The following is a 21,545-nucleotide window of genomic DNA, read 5'->3' on the forward strand; positions in this document are numbered from 1 at the left end:
CTTCTTCAGGTATAAAAAAGAACCTATTAAAATACTGCAATGTTTTCATTTTGTTTTAACTTTAGCCTTATGATTGCAAAATGAACACGTCTAATATTAGTGAGAGTTGGCAGTTAACCCTTTAACTGACTTTTCATTTCATAACCTACTTCTAATTGTTGATAAAAAGCCTAAATTAAAAGCTCATTATGAGTCACACAGCTACACTGGATTTTCTTCATTTCCATGAACCCACACATTGTAGTTTATTTGAACTCAAACCCACAAACACTGAGCTGCTGATGTAAATACCCACTCTATCACTAAACGTGTATTAATCCACGGATGAATATCTGCCAACAAATCCATGATTTACTTTTGAATTGGAGTAGCATTTTCTAAAAACTGTGGCACAGAGCTCAATGAGCTGTTAAAATTAAAATACGTATTTATGATGTTGCACATTTACAGTCAGTAGCAATGGATGGGCTTAGGACTGAGGGGCACGGACAGGCTGAGAAAAAGCTAAAGACAAACTAGCACATAGCTGACTTGGGGCAAATGACAGTAAATTATAGTAGTATTTGTATTATATGAACAGTCATATGCAGAGGTTGTAGTACCTGCATCTCGGTGCACCAACATATAACCAAGGGAGTGAATTTAATATATTAGATTTCATGACATTTGTATCCAGGGCGTTAATAATTCAAGCACTGAAGTGGTTTACATCAAGTCCATTCGCTGCTGTATAAGCTGCTTTACACATTAATAATTTAACTTTCTGAAAGAAACTATTTTACTTGGCTAAAATAATGACTTTACTTGCTTTAAACTTTGTTGTGGTGCAGCTGCTTGTATTAAAGAAATGAAGGAGTGAAGGTCTTTGAAGGCCAGTGAACTTATGTTGGAGGTAAATTACCTATTGTATGTATCTGAGGCACTGTGCCAGTCTCATCTCTTTGTGTCACAGTCCAGGTTTCCACTCCTGTTACCAAACTAAATTATACATAAGGAGGATCCAGTTGCTCATCTTGTGAGTGCTCGGAATAAGTAGGTTACAACCCAATGCTAATACTACGTCTTTCTCGAAAGGTTAAATTTTAGAAATAAAAAGGATGTTAAAAGTGAATGATTTTCAATAGTTTTTATAGAGTCTCCTCGTGTCTCCTTTGATTTTTCTCAAGGTACTGTGGTTTCCTCCCACAGTCTTGAGACTTAGGGTTAATTGATGACTCTAAATCGAGGTGTAAATGTTAGTCTTTCTCTTTATGTCAGCCTATTAACAAATTGGCGATCTGTCCAGGGTTTACCCTGCCTCTCGCCCTGTGACAGCAGGGATAGGCTGCAGCACCATTAAAATACATAGTGATGAAAAACGCATCAGTTTAGTTTCTTACCTGTAGCCAGGTACCAGCGCTGCTATGTCCCTATGCTCTACTCTTCGTCACCACATGCCCCTCTCCTTCCTCACTTTTACCATCAACCTCTGGCCCTCCCTCTGTGTCGTCTCCCCTCTTGTTGGCTGTTGCTAGGAGACCACAGAGTAAGCTCCAGTTTCCCGTGCATGCAAACTCGACAATCGCTTCAGGTCTAAACACTATTCATGAGGATACATACATGTATGTGGATGTGCAGTAGCTGAGGCCACAACTGGACTCAATGAGACACCTTCGGACATCAAAGGCAAAAGATTAGTAACCTGGAAAAGCTGTCACTTGGAGTAGTATCTTGGTTACTATCAGCAGAGGTGTCCAACTTGCCTAAAAAGTACTCAATTACAGGTAGAAGTCAAGTTAATACAAACATGCTTTAATACGTTCTTTAGTGCTTATTAAACTTGTATAATGTGTAAGTGTGGTCAAGATTTGTTCCACACGTGCATCATAGATAAAGTTCCTGCAGAAATGTGAAATATTCAGATTAATTCAAGGAGAGAACAGCTTCAAAATCCTGATATCCAACAATAACTTAAGTTCTTCTATTCAGACATTCACCCTTTAGTTAGTGTTGGTTAGCATCAAAACACACCAAAGAAGGTGCCTGCTCATTATGCAGGATGATGGGTATTACTGTTACTATTATACTTATTGATGCATTCCTGTATAAACATTTATGATATTTAGATGTTGCAGCTGTTAAAGGTCAATTTAGCCACTTTATGTACAGCCAGGTTGTTAATTCATTGTGATAATTTAAAAACGAAATATATATAGTATTAAGAATTTATATCTGTCTGTGCTTTTATATAGTTTCTTCCCCTTTATTTCCTGTTAAATACTGGGGTTTCACCTTTTAAATCGCCTCCAAATATCTTTGAGATTAGCACAACTCATCTCAGGTTGATAGGAAGAGTTTGAATGGATCACAGACTTTCACAGACTCACCTCAGGGACAAGTTCACACAGTCGCAAGACAACAAAAAAAGAGACCAGGACAAAAGTGTTATTGCTAGGCAAAGAATTTATAAATTAATAAAAACATTCCCTTTGTAGTGTTCTTCTGACAGTTCTTTCCCACTTATTTTTATTTTTGTCCTTTTTCTGATGATTCAAAATATAGAAAAATATCTGACAACATTCATCATTACATTATTTTAGGATGATTTCCATTCTGTCCTGTTGGTTATTTCACATACTTCTGCATGTCTGACCTAGTACTTTTTTTTTTTTTTTTTTACCTTTTTTCTTTTCTTTTTTACAGTATTTACACATTACATCACTCATCATCTTCTCAGCTTGAAAAAGGGGACATTGGAGCATCTTTTGCATAGATCACAGGGGAAACATTAGTGAAAAGTCATAAGTGAGAAAAATATTGTACATCCCACGATAAGCATTACAAATCAAGACATGAAAAATCAATATCAAACATGGCACAAAGTGTACGCAATGTGTGAAGAAAGTCACCTTATTCTAGTCAGAAACTGAGGCCTTCAGATGACCTGTTGTAATATTCAGTCAAAATCACTAATCTAACCACACATGCATTGAAAACTGAAATGTTGCTAAAGTAAAAGTGGAAGTCTTGTCTGGCAAACAGCTTTGCTACATGAAGCTCAGATTTAGAGCTTCTATAGCCAAATTCAATCAAAGCCATTGACAATTGAACACTTTCGCTTGCAGTAAGGTTGATGTACCCTTTAATAAGCAGAACACAGAAACTCACATGTTCTGAGTTTAGCAAAAAAAAAAAAAAAAAAAAAAATCAATGGAAATTTTCTACTGGAAGGTTTTTAACTAATTGAAAGATCAGCTGTAGTGTTTAAAACAAATCTGAAGCTTAATTCTGGGGTTACCACTCCCTACATCACTCAGTAAAAAAGTAGAGCTGAGATGAAAGAAGGAATTCACAACCACCACAGCTGAGTGATTTAGTGAGGTCATTAATTGGTTTCCTCTTTCTTTCTTTCTGCTGGTCAATAGACGACCTGCAGTTAAAGATGTTTCTGCATTAGTTTCAGAATCCAGCTGTGGTGATCGTTTTAAATCAAAATCCCTTTTAAAAAATATAAACTTAAATCAGGTTGTCCCCCTGGCAATGGACCCTACTTTGTTGTTGTATGTTATATTCTGCTTTCAGTCACTCCACAATGAAATAATCCCTTAAAAAACACATGAAATACAAGCAAGTACTTGAAAAAATAAAAACAGTGAGCAGTGAAAAATGACTGCAGGAAGTGTCCATAGGTGCACAAGAGCTAAAAATGTCAAATCACAAACATGTACAGCCTCAGAGAATCACTGCCAACAATTTATGTTTTTAAACACACGGTTACTGAGATTTTCAAATTTAACCTTATTCTATCCGAGAATATTCAGCTGAAATAATAATTTTGGTTATTACAGCTGAGGTCAGCTCTTTCATCTCATCTGCCAAAGCTGCGACACCAGCTAAACTTAGTGAGTATAACCTTTGCTCTGTATTTGGCCACTTTGACTGTTAAATCTTTTGCGTTGAGGCATTGACGTTTTTTTGTGGGCTAATTTGAAAAGCACAACACGAAACTGATCGCTTAAATAGAGACACTGGAAGTTACAGGGATCTGAGAGATTGTCTTTGGTGTTCATGAACGTGTCACATAAATACACATCACTGAAACCGCTTAGTTACAGTGTGACTGACCAAGTAATGAGCATTTCCCGTCATGCTCAGAACACGACCCATCTTTAAAAGAACCGTTTATAAAAACAGGTTAGGTAAAAATCACAGTCTTGACTATAAAAGTAATGAAACCTGATGAGCAGTGAGACCCTCTGGCCTTTTTCTTCTGTACAAAGAAAACAATCTTGTTCTGTACACACAGATATGCAGAAGACTAAGTTAACAGATGGACATACGGATGGCAGTGGATTAAAAAAAATCTTAAAAGAGACTTATCAGTTTAATTAACCAAGCACAAGCATTTGGTGTGAAACAGGTTCTTGTTGCTGCTGATCTGTGCAGAAACTGGGATGACTCACTCACTAACCACTAAGACATACTGCTTATTTAAACTTGGCACTATTGCACAAAATCTACTATGCAGTATTTAATTATCATGTAGTTATAAACCTGCCCCTTAATTGACATGCAAAAACTCTTAACTAATGCTAGCTAAAAAAACAAAAACAAATATCAAGTGGGTGTTACGAAATGTGTCTAGAAATTCCATAGAAAAGTGACTTATAGCAGTAATGAAGTATTACATTTACAACAGGACGACCACAGCTATGGCTTCGACGGGTAGAGAAGATGAAAAGTTTCTAAAAATCAGTTTCAAAGACAAGACTTTGCAGGGTGCCAGGCAGTTTGTGAACAGCTAATAGTTGAGAGGGAATCACAATATGGGTGAAAAACTGGTTAAATCGGTAATGTTTCATTTTACAGATTTATCATTTTCAGAAGTTTTTCTGGGGGAGTCAACAGAAAACTAAGACAGACCAAAACTACCAACAACAACAATTCTAAGCCTAAAAATGCTTTATGTTGGGGAAACAAGCTGAAAGATTATGATGTCTTAACAAAAGCTTTTAACACTGTGCGAATGAACACAATAAAATAACTTTACATGGCACTGACTCCTCCAAATCCTCACAAACTCAGTTATACTTGGTAACTAACAAGTATAACTATTACACAACAAAAATGAGTGTTTGTTTAAAAAAAAAAAAAAAAAATAGCAGCATGTTAGGTTCCAAGATGAATTTTCTGTCTCACTACAAAGAGACATAATGGAGAAAAATGAAAAAACTAACTTGGAGTTTGCTTTTTACAAGCTTAATTTTTACCTCATATCTAAACAAAGATCTATTTAAAGAAACGTCAGTGAATTTCTTTTTCAAATGTCAGTTCAAAGTAAAAGAAAATAACGCTCCCAAGAAAAACATGTCATCCCTTCTAAATGACACGCTAACGGTGTGAATTGTAAAGCAGTGTTGCCTTTTTAAATTCCCTCTTTAATGGCAACAGGTCAATGGCTTATTGATGGCCTGGAGAACTGGCATCAACAAAAGGAGTCATCTTTTAAAATAAACGTACACAATGACACAACTGCTCCCAGCTGCTGCTGATATGTCTAGAATATGGTGCAAAGACAAACACGTTTAAAACTAAATACTCTAACATGGCATTCACTTCCCAAGCTTTTCCAGTATGTGCGGTGGTCGAGCAGATCAACAGGACAGAAAGTACCACTCTCCTTCACTTCTGTTTTCCAGTTTTTAACCTGATCGTTGATAACTAGTCTTTGCAGCAGTGTAGTCAAAAAAAATAAAAACACACACAAAATAGACACCTGAGGTGCTCTAATGTTATATAACTGTTCTCTATTGGCCAGTCTTTGATAGGACACAAAGCTCTGTGATGAAAGCAAAGATGAGCTTTATGGTACAGACAAAGCTGATTGGATTCCTTCGTATTTGATTGACTTAACCTGCATTTTCAGTGTTTTCTTCCCAAACAATTTTTTTTGGTGTTTGTTAGAATTTAGTTTCACCTCTGTGCCAGCTGAAAGCACCCCTTCAACTAAAAAGATAGAGTATCAACTAGCACCAAATATGTGCGCCTAGTTCTTTTAACTGTGGCTTTACTGTGTCACACTATACCATGGCATGGTATGTGTATATACAAGCTCAAAAATCTCAAGTTTACAGAGATTTTATGAGTATAGAATGCAAATATAGTACATGATATGCACAATATCATATGTTTACAGATGAGGATAATTATTTCAGTCCTATAGATATCCTGTAATGATTTTGGTACAAAAATGCCAGTTTCCTCCTATTTTTGTCTTTGTGATTGCAGACGACCTGCTTCAGTGACAGAAAAGTCTCAGTGCTCCAGCTTTTCCTCTGGTGGTAGGACAATCGTAGAACTCCTTTTGACAGCCAAAGCACAAAGAAATGGTGATCGGGAGATGCAGTAAATTTGAGGAGTCTGTGTTTTCCGTCTATTCCTCTGCCTCCTGGCTGTGAGGGAAGGGCAGACTGACAGCGTGCTCCTGTGCCAGGGCAGCCAGCTCCTTGAGGAACTCGCAGAAGATAACAGCACAATAGACAGCGTTCTTCACTCGCAGCGCCTCGGCTTGCTTCTCCAGGCTAGACGCCCCTCCACCGCCACCACCCTTGAACAGTGCACTGTGCAGCGATTGGCCGCCGTCCCGTACGTGTGCAAAAGCCAGCTGAGCGGCATGTCGAGCTCGTGTCGGGCTGTTGGTATGACGAAGGATCAGATCTCCGAGAGACGGCTTACGACTCTTAACTAAAAGAACAAAACAGCGTTGTTTTTTGGGAAGAAGTAAAGACTTATCTCACATGTTTAGGTTTTGATAATTATGAATAAAACGGGAAAGAGTTTTGTTTTGTTTTTGTTAAATACACTTATGTTTCAACCACAGCCTTTTCCTAATCTTTCTGACCTACATTTATGAATGCAGCAGTTCCTGTACTCACCTAGAGAATCCGAGCGCCGTAAGGTGGGAACAGCAGCTGGTGACTCAGTCCAGTCCACTTTGCCTCGAGCCACCAGGTACTGCTGGGCTTTCTTCAGCATGGCAGGGAAGTCCTCGTGGGAAGCTGCAAATGCCTCAATGCGGTTCTTTACAGAACCTAGAACCTGAAGAGAGTTAGGGAACAAAGTTTGATTTTTAATTGATCATCAATGACAGTCGTGTTTTAGCTAATTACTGGCTCAGTCAATTCAACACAGAGACTATTACAACTATACACTAACATGTTAACTATATGTTCATTTGACTCTACGATTGTGGACGTTTACCTCTATAAATAAATCACTCTACAAAAACTTACAATAAGTTCAAGTATCCAGATATTCATTTACAGTAACTTAGAATCTGTACAGGAACTGAATATGGAAATAAATTATGTAAATTTCATTGTGGGCCTGGTGCTTTTGGAATAAAAGCAAGCACAGAAGTAAGGTGGGCTGGAAAAGGACAAGTAGGCCTAAAAACCTAAAAACAATTAAATTCCTCAATTCTGGGGCAAATACATTACGATTTTCTCTAGTTTCTCCTGAACAATTTTCTACACATAAGCTCAAAGAAGGGCATTCTTAGACCTTCATATTAAAGGTGTGGCAGAGTGTAGTGTACCTGGATTAGTGACTTGACACTGGGCTGGAAGACCATGTTGGTGTTGAGCAGGAAGGAGCGTAGGAGAGGCTGAGGATAGCAGGCCAGCTGGGCCACGATGCCTGTGAGCAGGATGTTGACGTACAGCGAGTTTTGGAGCATGTTCTCCAGCTTGGCAAAAAGAACCACAATGAATGGGCCTACACAGGGAAATATTAATGGATCACTGAACAGAAAGATAAAACAATCCAAGCTGACCTGCATGCAGGATGAAATCCTAGGCATCTTTGACAGCTTTTATTTAATTAGGTGAAGTGGCGCGGAGGCCGCCGTACTGTGAAAAATAGGCAGCAGGGTTGCTTAACTAGTTTAATAGGGACAGTTTAAGTTGTGAGGTTAATTTGTGATGCTGCAAATTGATCCCATTTCAAGGAGATATGCACACCTAAATATAAATAGAACAGAACCTGTTAACTGAGCTCATCCTGCACAAGAAGGTATACATTACATTAAAACTACTGTAGATAGCATTATTCCACAAGTAAAAAAAAATGACTGAACAATATCAACAATTCAAGTTGAGCTCACCTGTGTATGGCTGAGAGGAATGCTGATTTAGTGGTCTGGCAGGACTACAGATGTCTCCCTTGGTTTCGCCTGTCAGCTTTGCCTCCACAGCTGAGGACAGCTGTTCATCCTCCTGCCGCTCAGCAGTCACAGACTCTGACGCAGGTTCCTCCTGCTGGCAGGCCACTCTGGTGCGCTCCTTCACCCTGTCCTCCAGCTCCCTCAGTTCCTGTGTGAAGGCTTCGATACTGATGCCCTGACCGTTGGACTCTCCAGGGAGTTGTGGGTCTCCAGGTGCCTGTTCCAGCAGCTCCTCAATGAGACTTTCTACAGACTGTTGCATCTGATTGTCTTCTGTAAGATTTGACTTTAACTTTGAGGTGTCACTGGTCAGCAGTTTGGCATCAGACGTTGCCTGCGTAATGGAGCTCTGAGAGTGAATCTGTTTCGGGCAAAGAGAGTTTGCATCATTGATGTCACTGCTGCTAAAAATGGGCTGTGGGAGAGTAGTACAGCTTTGGGAGGGGCAGGTGAGAAGGGATCCATTTTGATTGGCATTCTCATCCAAATACTGCTGCTCACCCAAGTCTCTCTTCACTTTTTTTACCTCTAGTCCTCTATCACGACTGTCTGAGCAACCGTCACCCTGTCCCATCGTTCCATTATACATGGCCTGGTAGCTAACAGTGATGGCAGAGGAGGGAATGTGAGGAGCTGAGGATGAGACGGGATGGGAAGTCGATAACTGGGTGGCTGACGACAAAGTGGACGGGATGAGAGGAGGTACAGGTTTTGGCAGCAGCTCCTCCCTCTGCAGACTACGTTTCTTGGAGCGTGGTGTGAGGCTGATGCAGTTGTTTTTGCCGATGGTAACGTCCCACTCTCCACTGTCCCGCTCTGAGCTGCTCCACTCAGACCGTGCTGCAGCCACAATGGCTGCCCTCTGCTGGCCGGGAGGGGTGTTACCATTTCCTCCCTGCTGTAAGGAGAAGTGCTCAGGGAACATAGCTATGGAGGGGTTGGAGGTTGGTGGAGGTGGGGGTGGAGGGGCTGAGTTTGGTGAAGGGTTTTCTCCATCATAGGGGGCTGACCAGTTACGGCAGGCCCAGGAACAGAGCTCAATGTCCCGCCTGGAATCTCTGAGGTACTCGAGATAACCCGAATCCCAGTCCAGACACTCTGTGTGTGTCTGCTGCTGGTGCATTGGGCTCTCAGGGGACAGGGAGTGAGAGCTGGAAGGGCCTGCCTGCAGTGGTTCCATGCTGGTGGGGGTAGATGGACCCACTCCACCCGATCCTCCTCCACTGCTCTGTTGGCGAATAAAGAAAGCTAAGCGGGACGGGGTGCTGGGTCTGGGCGGGGCTGGAGACTCTGTGCTGGGACTGTTCAGTACTGAAGCATAACAACACACATATGCAAACAGGTGTTACCATTCAAATACCATTAGTACTTAGTAAGTTAATATTTTATATCATATAGTAGCTTTACAATATTAAAAACACATTCACAGGAAACACATGATGAAAAAAGAGCTTTCAAGTTTGTGTTGGATCGATATTGTAATCATTAGGTAGAAAGTTGGTCTATTGAAGATTACAGCATTAACTGTTTACAACTTTCAGTTTATTTTGCAAAGCTCTGGCTACATAGCTCTATTCAAACCTGGCCCCTGCTGCTGCTACGGTGTCAAATGTAGTATCACTATGCAAAAAAGACACAGCTACTAATGCTCCTCCCTCACTGACTGAAACAGCAACAACAACCAGTATCTTCAGTTCCCTAATATCTACAAGGCAGTTTTACTGCAATATCTGCAGGCAGGTTTACTGGTTTATGACTATAAGTAATGATCCTCCTTTACAATAAACAAAGTGATGACCTTAATAGATAAAACAAATATGAAACATTATATCTTGAGCTTACAGCTAGTTCTTCACTTCATGTTTACAACCACTGCACAGTTGTGTGAATTCCTTCTCTTCCACAGATGTTTGTTGCTCACCTTTGCCCCAGAATGCACCGTCCTCGTCCCGCTCAGCAGACGGCACTGCATTAATCCGGCAGCACTCTGGGATCAAAGACAGGAACTTATCTGCTGACTTTCCATAAATGTCAGTTTCCTTGATGGCACGACGTTGACTCAGCATTACATGGGTACAGGGCAGTAGATACCTGGGAGCAAAGACAAAAAAACTAACCATTTAATATGGATTTACACATGTTAATGCTTATTCCGACTTTAGGACTTTTACTTTAGTATTTTGGAATTTGTCGTTGTCATTTTGATTTCACATTTGCTTTGGCAATGTTGGTTAACATTACAGTATTTATCCATGACACGACACCAGGTCATACACAGTTTCAAACTTTAGTTAACATGTTAACCACGAGTCACAGACAGCCTGAAGGTAAAACACCAAGAGGTCCAAATTCCTAAGCAGCTGGATGTTCCGCTCTAGTCCTGATGACAAAATTACCAACAATATGTGCCTATTAAAATAGTAACACTTGGAAAAATATGCTGAGATATGCAGATATACCTGAGAACAAGCTGCAGCATGATGTCTTCACAGTGCAGAGAAAGAAGAGTTCTGAAGAGGCTCAACGATACCATGCAGAGCTACAACACACATGTATTAGAAAAACAATTAGAAGATTCCCAGTACTCAGATGGGTAATGCATATCACTGCTAAGTTACATGTTTTGCTTATGACAGAGATGATGAAAGACTGTAGTTTATTGTGCAGATATTTAAACTCCTCTTTCATACAGAGAAACTTGATTCAGTCATGGGTCTTTTTGTTGGTTGCTTCAGAATTCATTTATTTGAGGAATAAGCATTTATGGGATTTAGCTTTACTACAAACAAACAATGTGTAACAAGACAGTCAATCGATGTTTCAGACCATGTTTGTTCTGAAAAACCAAATACTTCTGTGTTCTGCTGGAGTCACATTCAGTCAATGTTTGCTCTTAGCCCACTCGCCACCCACACTACCGAGTTCATATGAGAGCCTCGAGGCTCTATCTCACACACACACGCACACAAACACACACTTGTATATACAAACCCTTGAATTGCTGCTGATGCGTGTGAGCAGCGTGTCCAGGATGGTATCATTGTCGTGGTGATGCAGCAGGATGAAACGCAGGAAGGTTTTGAGGAGGGAAGTCTCTGTCACACTGCGCAGGAAAAGGTCCAGGTAGGCGGTGCTGGCGATCATCTCATCCACCGACGACTACAAACACAGAAGAGTTTGTTTCAAAACTGCAAAGAAGGGTAATGTGACAACTGTCCTATGAATATTTTGAAATAAGATGAAAAACAGGCAATGAGACAATCGTCTTCACATGAAATAACTGCTTTGAATCAGACTCGTATTATGAAACAAATCAATCGACACAAAAGTCTGTAAATTCACTTTAACCACACAACAAAGAATGTCTTCCAGTAACTTGTGGAGCGAGTTATATTATATTACTGAGGTATCAGTATTCATCTGATAAACAACTTGTCATCAACCTTGTTCTGTTTTGCTTAAATGGTCAATTTACCCAAAGCTTAAAAAAGATTCCACATGCACTCAATGGCGTTTCTTCATACAGTTTATGCTTAAATTGCAAAACAAAATCTTGGTGGTTATTTTCTAAAAGATAAATAGGTAACTGTCAACAGGCAGGTACGCCCTGTAATTCTTTTCCAACCTTATGCAGGGCAGGGCCCATGACAGGTACAAGGAAGCCGTTGTGGAGGTAGTCTAGGAGCTGGGAGCGGACCAAGGGATGAGCAACCTGCACCACTGCGTTGCAGAACTCCAGCGAGTTCATGAACAGCACAAGTGACGACACGCCTATCCAGTCCTCCCGCCGTAGGGCGTGCCAGTCATCTCCTCGAACCTCAATCTTCCTGGGCAGAGAGGAGTAGAGAGCGCTGAGACCTGTCGCCAACACCTGAGTTCAGACAAAAACACTTCAGTTAGGCTGATAAAGTGACCATAATGATAGTAAAACATGCTGTGAGAATTATAAAAATGTTTAAATTCATTTAAAAATTATTTTTCTTTATTTTATACTTACTACTACTTATTTGTACCCTTTTTCAAAGTGTTTCCAAATGTACTGAATTCAATGTGTGCATACTTTTGTTGGAGAGAGATTTTAGTTTTCACTTTAAATAAATTCTAAAACGTTATTATTACCACTAGATCACTGATCATCTACAACTAAAACTCTACAAATAGTGAAGGCTTACGGACAATGTGATGTGCTATTATTTCTGTTCAACAGCTTAGATACCTACATTAATATTAAGAAAGGGTTCATATATACCAAATTGCTTCATAATATACATAGTCAGTCCAGGTATAAACTATGTTAAGGACCCATATCACAACTATGAAAATATGAGTAGAAAGTAGAAAGACCCAGACAGAGAGGAGCATTTGGTTCTTGATGCCATCTCTACTGGTCCTTCTAACCAGTAAGTAGGTCAGACTGAACCTGCTGGAAGTAGGACAAGCAGAAAATAGCCGAGCCAGCTCTTTAACACCAGAGTGAACAAGCAAAGGAAAAGTACTAGTAATAGTGACAACAGCCGTAAACTGCGATATACAAACATACATGCATATGCAGTTTTAAAGCTAAAAGTTGCTCAGTTGCTGTCATTTGACACCTGATTTTCACAGCCAAGACTGGATTTAGAAACATGGCCTTGATGAACAAATGTAGGCATTGCACTGAGTCACAATCTGAATTAAATCCACTGTGTGAAAAACAAACCTATTTAGTAAAAACACTTTAAAGTATAATCAGAAAAATACAGCTCTTTAATTACACCTAGTGGAAGCTGCAGGACACTACAGCACAACAGGTCTTTATTCACCAACCACCCCAACCCCCTTTTTTGATTTTTCTCAGATCAAGTCTAAAAAATAGACATAATTTCTGCCATTTGATCTAAAAGTAAAACTCCACCTCCCCCCAAAAATAGTGTTTTAGTTAAACCTGTTGATTGGCCTGGCTAGTAGTGGTTTAAATACTGATCTTTAAAGTCTGTATGATTCAGAAGATCATTCAATTTCTACATTTATTTTAAATATTATACATGTGTGCTGTTGGCTATGGTGATTTTTTTTAAAGATGCCTACAGGAAGCGTTCTAAGTTGAGACAGAGCTGTTCGGATGTAGATAAGGATGAATGGTGGGGTTAGAGTGCATAGCCATCTCCTTCCCCTTACATTATCACACAGCATCAATGATGCATCAGAATTAGACAGCACGCATACACACACACACGTGTGCATGCACACATACACACCTCTTTCCTAATAGCAGTGTTGAAAACAAGCCAGGGCCTCTATCCTCAAATAGCAAATCATTAGAAGGGTAGGTCACATCCATGTGTATATCATTCTGATGACCTTTTTTTTTTGCAGGAGCCAAGCAAGTTGGCTATAAATAATAGAGGTGGGCTTGATATGAATTAGAGTAAAGTTAGATAAGCTAAAAAGAAACATTAAATTACTGGAGCTCTGCCTTTCTCTTGAGTTAGTTATTTAACAGCTAAACAAGATCAGTTCTACATTGCTGGCTACACTGGCAAAACAGTTGAAAACAACTTGTGAAATACAAAAAATACAGACCGGGGTCACAACAACAACTATTAACAGCTGGAAATCTCCAATAGAAGAAGAGAAGCAACAACAAAAATGTAAGAAACCTCAGAAAGGAGGGAAATCTGTGACAACATCTTAGTTTGTCCAATAACAAAGACACCAGGATTCTTATTTATACCAAACACAGACATTTCTTAGTGACAGAAGAAGTTAAGAGGTGAAGGTATCATAGTTGAACACCAAAGGCTCAGTCTCACCAAGCAAAGATGGATTTGTACTGTTATGTGTACACACATTAACAATGCAGACCCACACGTCCAAATGGTGAAGCTGTTAACATCTAAAATACAACACAATCCATGACAATATGTTTTCTCAAGCACCATCACTCACTGGGCAGAAGTAGGAGTTCTCAGCGATGTAGCGCGCCACAGCCTCGTTGCTAGCCGAGGTTGCCATGACCAGTAGCAGTGCGTCTCTAGCCTGTTGTCCGATGGCTCCATCCCGGTGAATAAATGGCACGAGTAAGGAGAAGATCAGCAGATTGGTGGACCCCTGCTGGGCTGGTGCTGCCCGGAACAACATCTCTAGCACCACCGGCTGCCGGGCCATCGACACGCAGACCTGAGGGGGATTGAAAGAGTCACAGTAAAAAGTAATACAATTAGATCATTAAATGAAAATTAAAAAAGAAATAAACTATCATGTCCTGAGTGATTAGGATGGAAACATCTGTGTAACTAACTGAAATCATTCTTTTTGGTAGTCTCTGTTTTTAGACTGTACATTTCTGTTTACCTGATTCAGCAGCAGGACCAGGCTGTTCTCCAGGGCTGAAGGACAACCAAGTTCTGGGTCAGCGCAAGCTCCCAGCAGCCTCAGCAGGGGGTGAAGGATAGCTGTGTGCTGAAGCAGAGGCTGCTGGGACTGGCCGATGAGCATCTCAAACAGTTTGAGCAACGCCCCCTGACTGTCTGGGTCCAGGCCGCGGCGGAGGTGCCACTGAACCAGGTGTTCAAGAATATTCTCAGTGACCACCAGCTCCAGTATGGGCCCTATGGGTGGTGCGCTGGCACTGCCCTCTGGGATTTCAGCGGGTCGCTCCTCTGCCAGAAGACACAGCATCTGGTCGGTGTGATTCCTCACTGCTGTCAGGTCATCGCTAGAGGATGAAGGTTCGTGCTGCTCCAACACCCAAGAGACCTGAGTAAACAAACAGTGTTTCAGTGTAACATTTAACTCTTATCACTGCTATCTCTCTGTAAGGAGTTTAATAACAAAAGAATCTAGATGAGACTGGTTAGGTTTGTTAAACTGATCTTTGAATGATTTTGTTTTATTTGTTTTTTACCTAAGACAACAACTGTAAAATTAGTGGTGGCTAAATTTCATTCAGCTGTTTTCTTTTCAGGATCCTGGTGCTCACTGACACACAAGTGCCAAAACTCAACATGTTATATGGAGTACCACAGAGAGTGAACAGGCGAGTGATCTGGAACACAGCCAATATGGAAAAGATTCACACTACAATAGCACAGCTGCCACTAATATTAATTAAATTACATTTTTCCTGCCAAAAGTCAAACATTTGCAGTTTCATTGATTAAATGTTTTAAATATATTTTCTATCCTTATATATATTATATTTTTGTAATTAACAAAATAAACAACAACATATGTTAGAGGTTCACTTAGTGGACCTCTAACATATTTAGATAGAATGTGCTGCATAATAGTGGTGTACAAAATGAGGAAATTTAGAAGGCGGGGTGTCACAACATTTATCATGAGGTCTACTAGTCAGCATGACTTTAACGAAGATGAATTGGCAGATAGCACTAGCAAGCCACTAGTGCTGATAAGAAATGTGCTTCTTTGTTTTGTAGCAGCTTGAAGTCCAGTGAAATGACAACTTTTTAGGAACCAATTTGGTCAGTGTTGAACAACACATACAGTACATGTATTTGTACACACACACACCACTTATCTATTTTATTTTGTCACATGCATTTAGATATAACAAGTCATCAACACATACATTTCGAAATAATGTCTTCTACTCCTCTTTTGCTCTGAATATGTGCATGTTAGGTACTTTATAGTCCTGTTGATTTAATGCAACTAAATTGCAAGCCATTAAGTTTGTGCGCTTGCTCTACAACAAAATTCCCCTTACATAAGTGGCAGACATACATGCAGGCATGTCTGGTCTCGAATGAGCACACTAAGCGCCCCACAGTGGACCAATAGAAATCACTCAGATATCTTTTATTGCCCCAGAGCAAATTGTACTGTTGGGCAGTGACAAGGCTCTGTGACCTATAAAACTTTCAGTCAGTGACTGGACACGAGCCAGTCACACTGTTAAAGTGGACTGACTCACTGCACTTATTGTCAGCAATGGCACTGCGAGCTGACTGTGTGAACGTCCACACTTGGTGCCTGGATATATAATCGTTCACCAAAACAAAGACAATATGTTCTACCTTCTTAAATGTGATGATTTTAATGTATTTCTTTGCTTTACGACTAAAGAAGCAATTACAAGACCTTGAGCTGTGGGAAATTTACACTGGTTTCCATTAAACAAATAAACATGCTATTTTTTGCTGCTCTAAACAGTTAAGAAATACTGAATTATTAATGCCTATTAGAATAGGTAGCTATTTTCAATTTTTGTCATTGTATCGATGTACAAACAACACCTTACAGATCACTTTGACACTCTCAGATTGTTTTTGACTTTGAGAAGAAGAAACAAGATGTTTAATGCAAACTGCTGCCATCAGGTGCTAAGAGATTCAAGTACCAAAACTGTCTTCATGAGCTGTGTGTCACAGCCACTGCTGCCACTTCATCTGCTGATATAAAGATCCAAGCCAATTAATCTGAAAGGAGTTGTTGGGGACAACATGTTCTTCTATGTGCATACATAGCACCAGTAAGTATTTTCAATTAAGTGGTTGGGATAACATTCTTATTGAAGATCTTTTCTAATATCCTGTGGGGAAGACAGGGATGTGCAGTGTTATTGTCAGTAACTGTACTGCTCTGTACTTTATTCTAACTTAGTGCATCTTACTGTTATAAGATAGAGTTAGAGAAAGTGTTTGCAGACTGGCTGTAAGGACAACACAAATTATATTATGAATTCATGTCCAAATAAAGAAAAAAAGATGACCACCTTCAGACATGGGTCTGAACAGGACTTAGGTACAGTTATTAAAAACACAGGACATTCTGATCATGCATGTAAGGTAAAATGTGTGTTTACTAAGTTCAAGAGAAGAGGTGTGTCTCACCTGTCTCCAATGGTTCTGAAACACCATGAGACAGGTCTCTGGGTCAGCAGTGCAGGGGCTGGAAGGGGCGGCGCTTCGACCAGACCGACTCCCGGAACCCGGTGGTTTCAATCTGCTCAGCCAGCTCATACTGGACCCAGTGGCAGGCAGGTCACAAAAGTCAGAAGAACTCAAAGAAGAGAAAAGTCGTTCCACTTAAGAAGTCAGTGAATAGAAGCAAAAGAAAACAGACAGGAAGAAAGAAGGGAAGAAAGGGATAGGAAGATAAAGGGGAGGGAAGGTGTATCGAAAGGAGGTGGTGAAGGAGGTCAGCTGAATGGGATGGCACTGTCAGTGAGTGTACAGCTAGGAAAGGTCCACTGCTGCCTTAGAAATTGAGTGACCCTGTCCTCCCTGTAGACCCTGTCATCCAGTCTGAAGCCAACACCACTCCATAGCCAGTCAGGGCGGGCACTCTGCGCAGATGTAAACATAAAAACACAAAATACACATCAATGTATAAAACTGAATTAATAACATAAAATAACTATTTACATCCTTTCAAAGCTGTAAATATCTGATTGTATAATTGTATTTAGTTTAAATCATTAAAACATACTATAATTCCCTCATGTTTTGAGTTCTGATAATGTAATGGAATAGTTACTCCACTTAGGTTGGTCGCTGCGTATTTTAAGCCTACAGTGGTTTCTAATACATTTAACACAGGGCAGCTGTGGCTCAGCAGGTACAGTGGATTAAGGTGTCCTTGAGGAAAACACTGAACTCCAACTGCTCCCAATGATTAGGCAAGGATGAAGAAACTGTAATGCACTAATACAGCCCATTTAGTCCATTTACAGTGGTCATTACACTAGAGAATTTTTATATCAAACCAATCAATACCAATCAGATTCTGTATTAATCTGGGCTCATGCAGTGTTTTAACCTACAGTTTTACATGTCTGAGGCTAATCAGGTAAATACATGAGTTTAGTTTTAATTTCAGCATTAACAGCAAACACTTGGGGAAGGAGTATGGATATATAAAATATCCTTCCATAACCTATCACATTAAGTACACATTTATAAATAAAATAACCACATGTGAATGTATGCTTCAGCTAATACAGCACATTATATATTTAAACAATCATTCATCACATTATCACGAATTAAATAAATAATAAGTACAGTATTTCCAGTAAGCACTTATTCATTTCCAAGATAGCATGACATGGTTTCACACAGCCAGACATCACAGTGATGGCTACCTCAGTGTAAACTGTTTGGCTAAATCTCTGTCAGCATGCATTGCCCTGCCACCCAACCTAACCTTCTAGTGAGGAGTGGATTATGCTGCAGGAGTGGTTTTGATGCGTTTTTTCCACTGAATCACAGCTGCTGTCTTCTATAATGCATCCATTTATTGGGTAATAAATGATTTGCACTGAAGAGCTGTGTTTTTAGGTTTTCCTAAACAAACATAAGTCAGCCTCTACAGTATGTTGTTTCCAGGGAAACCATTCAGTCCACCTACAGCCAGTCCACCTCCTGCTTAACATAGAAGTTATTGACTATCACTTTTCTAGCTTCTTTAAAAGATCAAACATTTCAAGCTTAATAAATTATGACATACCGAAAGCTTTAATTACTCCAACCAACCCAAACGTCAACAAACGGCCCCAAAAGTCAGTCAAAATATTACTTTACATTACAAAAGATTTTACACTGTACGCTAAACTCAAAAATGCTGTTGAGCACAAATAACTTTCACCTAAGTTTTAAAAATATTTCTCAGTATACTGTCGCTAAATGCAATACTACCATGTTGCACTATGACATCTTCACAGCTCCAAAAGTGTATGGCATTAGTTGTGTATTTAGTGATTTATCATGTGGATTATTTGGAAATGACTGAACAGATGGATCAACAGTGGAGGAGTGGATTATGCTGCAGGAGTGGTTTTTTTATGTTTGCACTGAATCACAGCTGCTGTCCTTCATAATGAAGCAAGGAACTTTTCAGAACCACATTTTAAGCAACAGGCACATTTGATTCTCAATAAAAGCAAATGGGTCAGATGCTAGTACAAGATCTGATGACTTTTCTACAAGGCTATGTGATTTTCTTCACTGAATGTTGCATACAGGAGCTGTTTAAGTAGAACTTAAAAAGGCAGATAAAACAGAATGTCCACACCTCTATGATTTACAAGCTGTCAGCAGATGAGTCAAAGCTTGTTGCATTTGCTCAAAATATTCACTCTTTTCTTAAAATGACAAATATATGAATAAAAGTCGACATGAAAGCAGAAGGAAAGTCAACTCACAAGTTTAAACAGAGATAATTACAGTAAAATTACTCTGAGAATAAGCTCACTCAAAATAGAGTGTATAATATGTCAGTGAAGATGAAACCACTGAGTCACTGAGTTGCATTGACTGAAATTCCAGATTCAGTGTATAATTAACCATAAACGTAATTACCTTAAGAACACATCAGTCAGTCTGCCTCAACATTTCAAACCTTCACATACTCACATCCATGACTCTGCTAATGTGGGTTATACTGCATACGGAAATGCAGAATGCATTTTATTTTCAGGTCACACGCCGAGTATCATAAAAACACCCATAATTAGTTCAAAGATCAACTAAAAGTTCCATTAAAGGTTGGCTGCCTTCATAGAGTCAAGAGAGTTTGTCAAAGATTAGTGATCCAATACGCCATAGCACAGCTTGTCTTGACGGTTATAATCTCAGACCACAAAGTCTAAAGGTCAAAAAATACTCTCTCAAAATGTCAGACGTACTGAGAGCAAGGAAAGCCTGCTTCCAAAGTTCCTTAGACATTCTGCAGGGAACTGTCCAAGTGTGCACAGGTATGAAAACAGGCAGAGGTCTCTGAAAATTCTGTCCCTCACATTCCTCAATTTTCTCACTATCTGCTTTCATTGAAGAACATGGATAACACATTTTTGCAGTGATAAAGGCAGAAAGCCTTCACAGCAGCAAACACAGGGCGTTTGCTTTACGTATTTTAAAAATCACAATTTGCAAACTTGGTCTCAAACCAGAATTATTTCCTGTAGACTGTTTACTGATCTCTTGTACCGCTCTGTAACCACAACCCCTAACTACGACAAACAGCATCTCAACCCACCTTCATAGGTAAAAATATGTGCAACTTAGCTTTTCTAATGTGGTGAACAACACATTAGTCAAGCTGTGGTGTTGTGAGAGATTAGCTTTTGCAAAATCGGTGCAAACAAAGTGTCTGAATTTCAGTACTGATACACTGATCGTTTTCAATGTTTTATATGTTTCTTTTAAAAACTTCTTCTTTTAAGATGGTCTGTAAAATATAGGAAAATGCTCAAGGTGATGTATTTAAATCCCTTGTTTTGTCAGAACACCAGCCTAAAAGCCAGAGGTAATAAGAAACAAGCAAACATTTACACATGGCATGCTAAAACCTGTTTATTTTTTTACATATTTGGTTTTAAAGTAAATGGAGAATCTTGAGTTTAGAAACAATGCTGACTAAGGTTGTGAAATTTGGACGATGAGCTAAAGGACAAACTATGAACATCATTATTATAACAGGGAAATGTGTGATCAAGGAATAAGTGATAACCTGGTTGTTTCCACAAACTGTGGCTTGAGAGCCTTTTGGCACATTTGATGAGGTAAATAAAAACTTCCTTTGGACTCGTGTCTGAATATACAGAAAACAATAATCACAACATTGAATCGGGACAACAAAGTTCCCATGCAAAGTCAGACATCATTCACTGCAGTGTTTTGGGTCTTGTGTCCCCTTGTTAGCGCACCATTCAGGCTAACAGTACGACTTTGATTTATTCAAGGTTTCCTATTAGCATGTGAGTTTTTTTTATCTGATCTTGTAGTCATCATCCTGAAACTGATCTCATGGTTTCCAGGCGAAGCGGCTTAACGTTACGTTGGAGTCCGCCGGAAAACAACAATCAATGCATTTCAATAGCGAGATGATGTAGCAAGCTAGTAGATATTGCAAAAATAATTAGCTAGCTTAGAAATGACACACACATACATAGCTAATTTGTCTAGTTGAAAGTGCTGGTGCTGTTTAGTGTTTGATCGTCCGAACTTTCTTACCTTAGATGTGTGTATTTGTCTCAACAGTTGTTGGAGGTGCTGGTTTTCACGGATACCTGCTAGCTGGTTGCTAGTAAGTTAGCGCTGGTATGTTGCTAACGACTAGCTGCTAATGAATTCCACAATGTCAGAGCTGTAAACGGCCGACCAGAAACAAAACAACCCGGGGACAACCGGAGAGCTAGACCATACTGAGCCGGGGAAACTAACAAATTAACCACTCCTTCATTTGGGCTGCTGTGCATCCTGTTAGCGACAGATAAACATCCCATTTGATGATTTCTCAAACACTCTTCCCTTTCCCGCAGCCATCTTACTTTAACTCCTCCCACACAGAGTTCTGTGACTCAGACCCACAGCACAAGCCGAGCGGCACCGAGGTA

General features: G+C 39.7%; 1 protein-coding gene across 2 annotated transcripts; it reads right to left on the reverse strand.

The window, feature by feature from the left end:
* Positions 1 to 4,361: 4,361 nt before the first annotated feature.
* fam160a2 (family with sequence similarity 160 member A2) lies at positions 4,362 to 21,479 on the reverse strand. Of its 2 annotated transcripts, XM_026376395.1 has the most exons (12): positions 21,163 to 21,479; positions 17,041 to 17,495; positions 14,537 to 14,941; positions 14,132 to 14,362; positions 11,829 to 12,074; positions 11,195 to 11,362; positions 10,663 to 10,742; positions 10,125 to 10,294; positions 8,144 to 9,514; positions 7,577 to 7,755; positions 6,915 to 7,077; positions 4,362 to 6,723 (listed from the first exon to the last, which is right to left on the reverse strand). In XM_026376395.1, exons 2-12 carry the CDS (start codon positions 17,167 to 17,169, stop codon positions 6,413 to 6,415), a joined length of 3,453 nt encoding a protein of 1,150 aa, XP_026232180.1. In that variant the 5' UTR covers positions 17,170 to 17,495; positions 21,163 to 21,479; the 3' UTR covers positions 4,362 to 6,412. The 2 variants fall into 2 exon arrangements, with proteins under 2 accessions (XP_026232180.1, XP_026232181.1); XM_026376396.1 differs by lacking the exons at positions 4,362 to 6,723; positions 6,915 to 7,077; positions 7,577 to 7,755 and adding an exon at positions 7,830 to 7,889.
* Between the last annotated feature and the right edge of the window lie 66 nt (positions 21,480 to 21,545).

Source organism: Anabas testudineus, chromosome 21, assembly GCF_900324465.2.
Source record: "Anabas testudineus chromosome 21, fAnaTes1.2, whole genome shotgun sequence".
Lineage (NCBI taxonomy): Eukaryota > Metazoa > Chordata > Actinopteri > Anabantiformes > Anabantidae > Anabas > Anabas testudineus.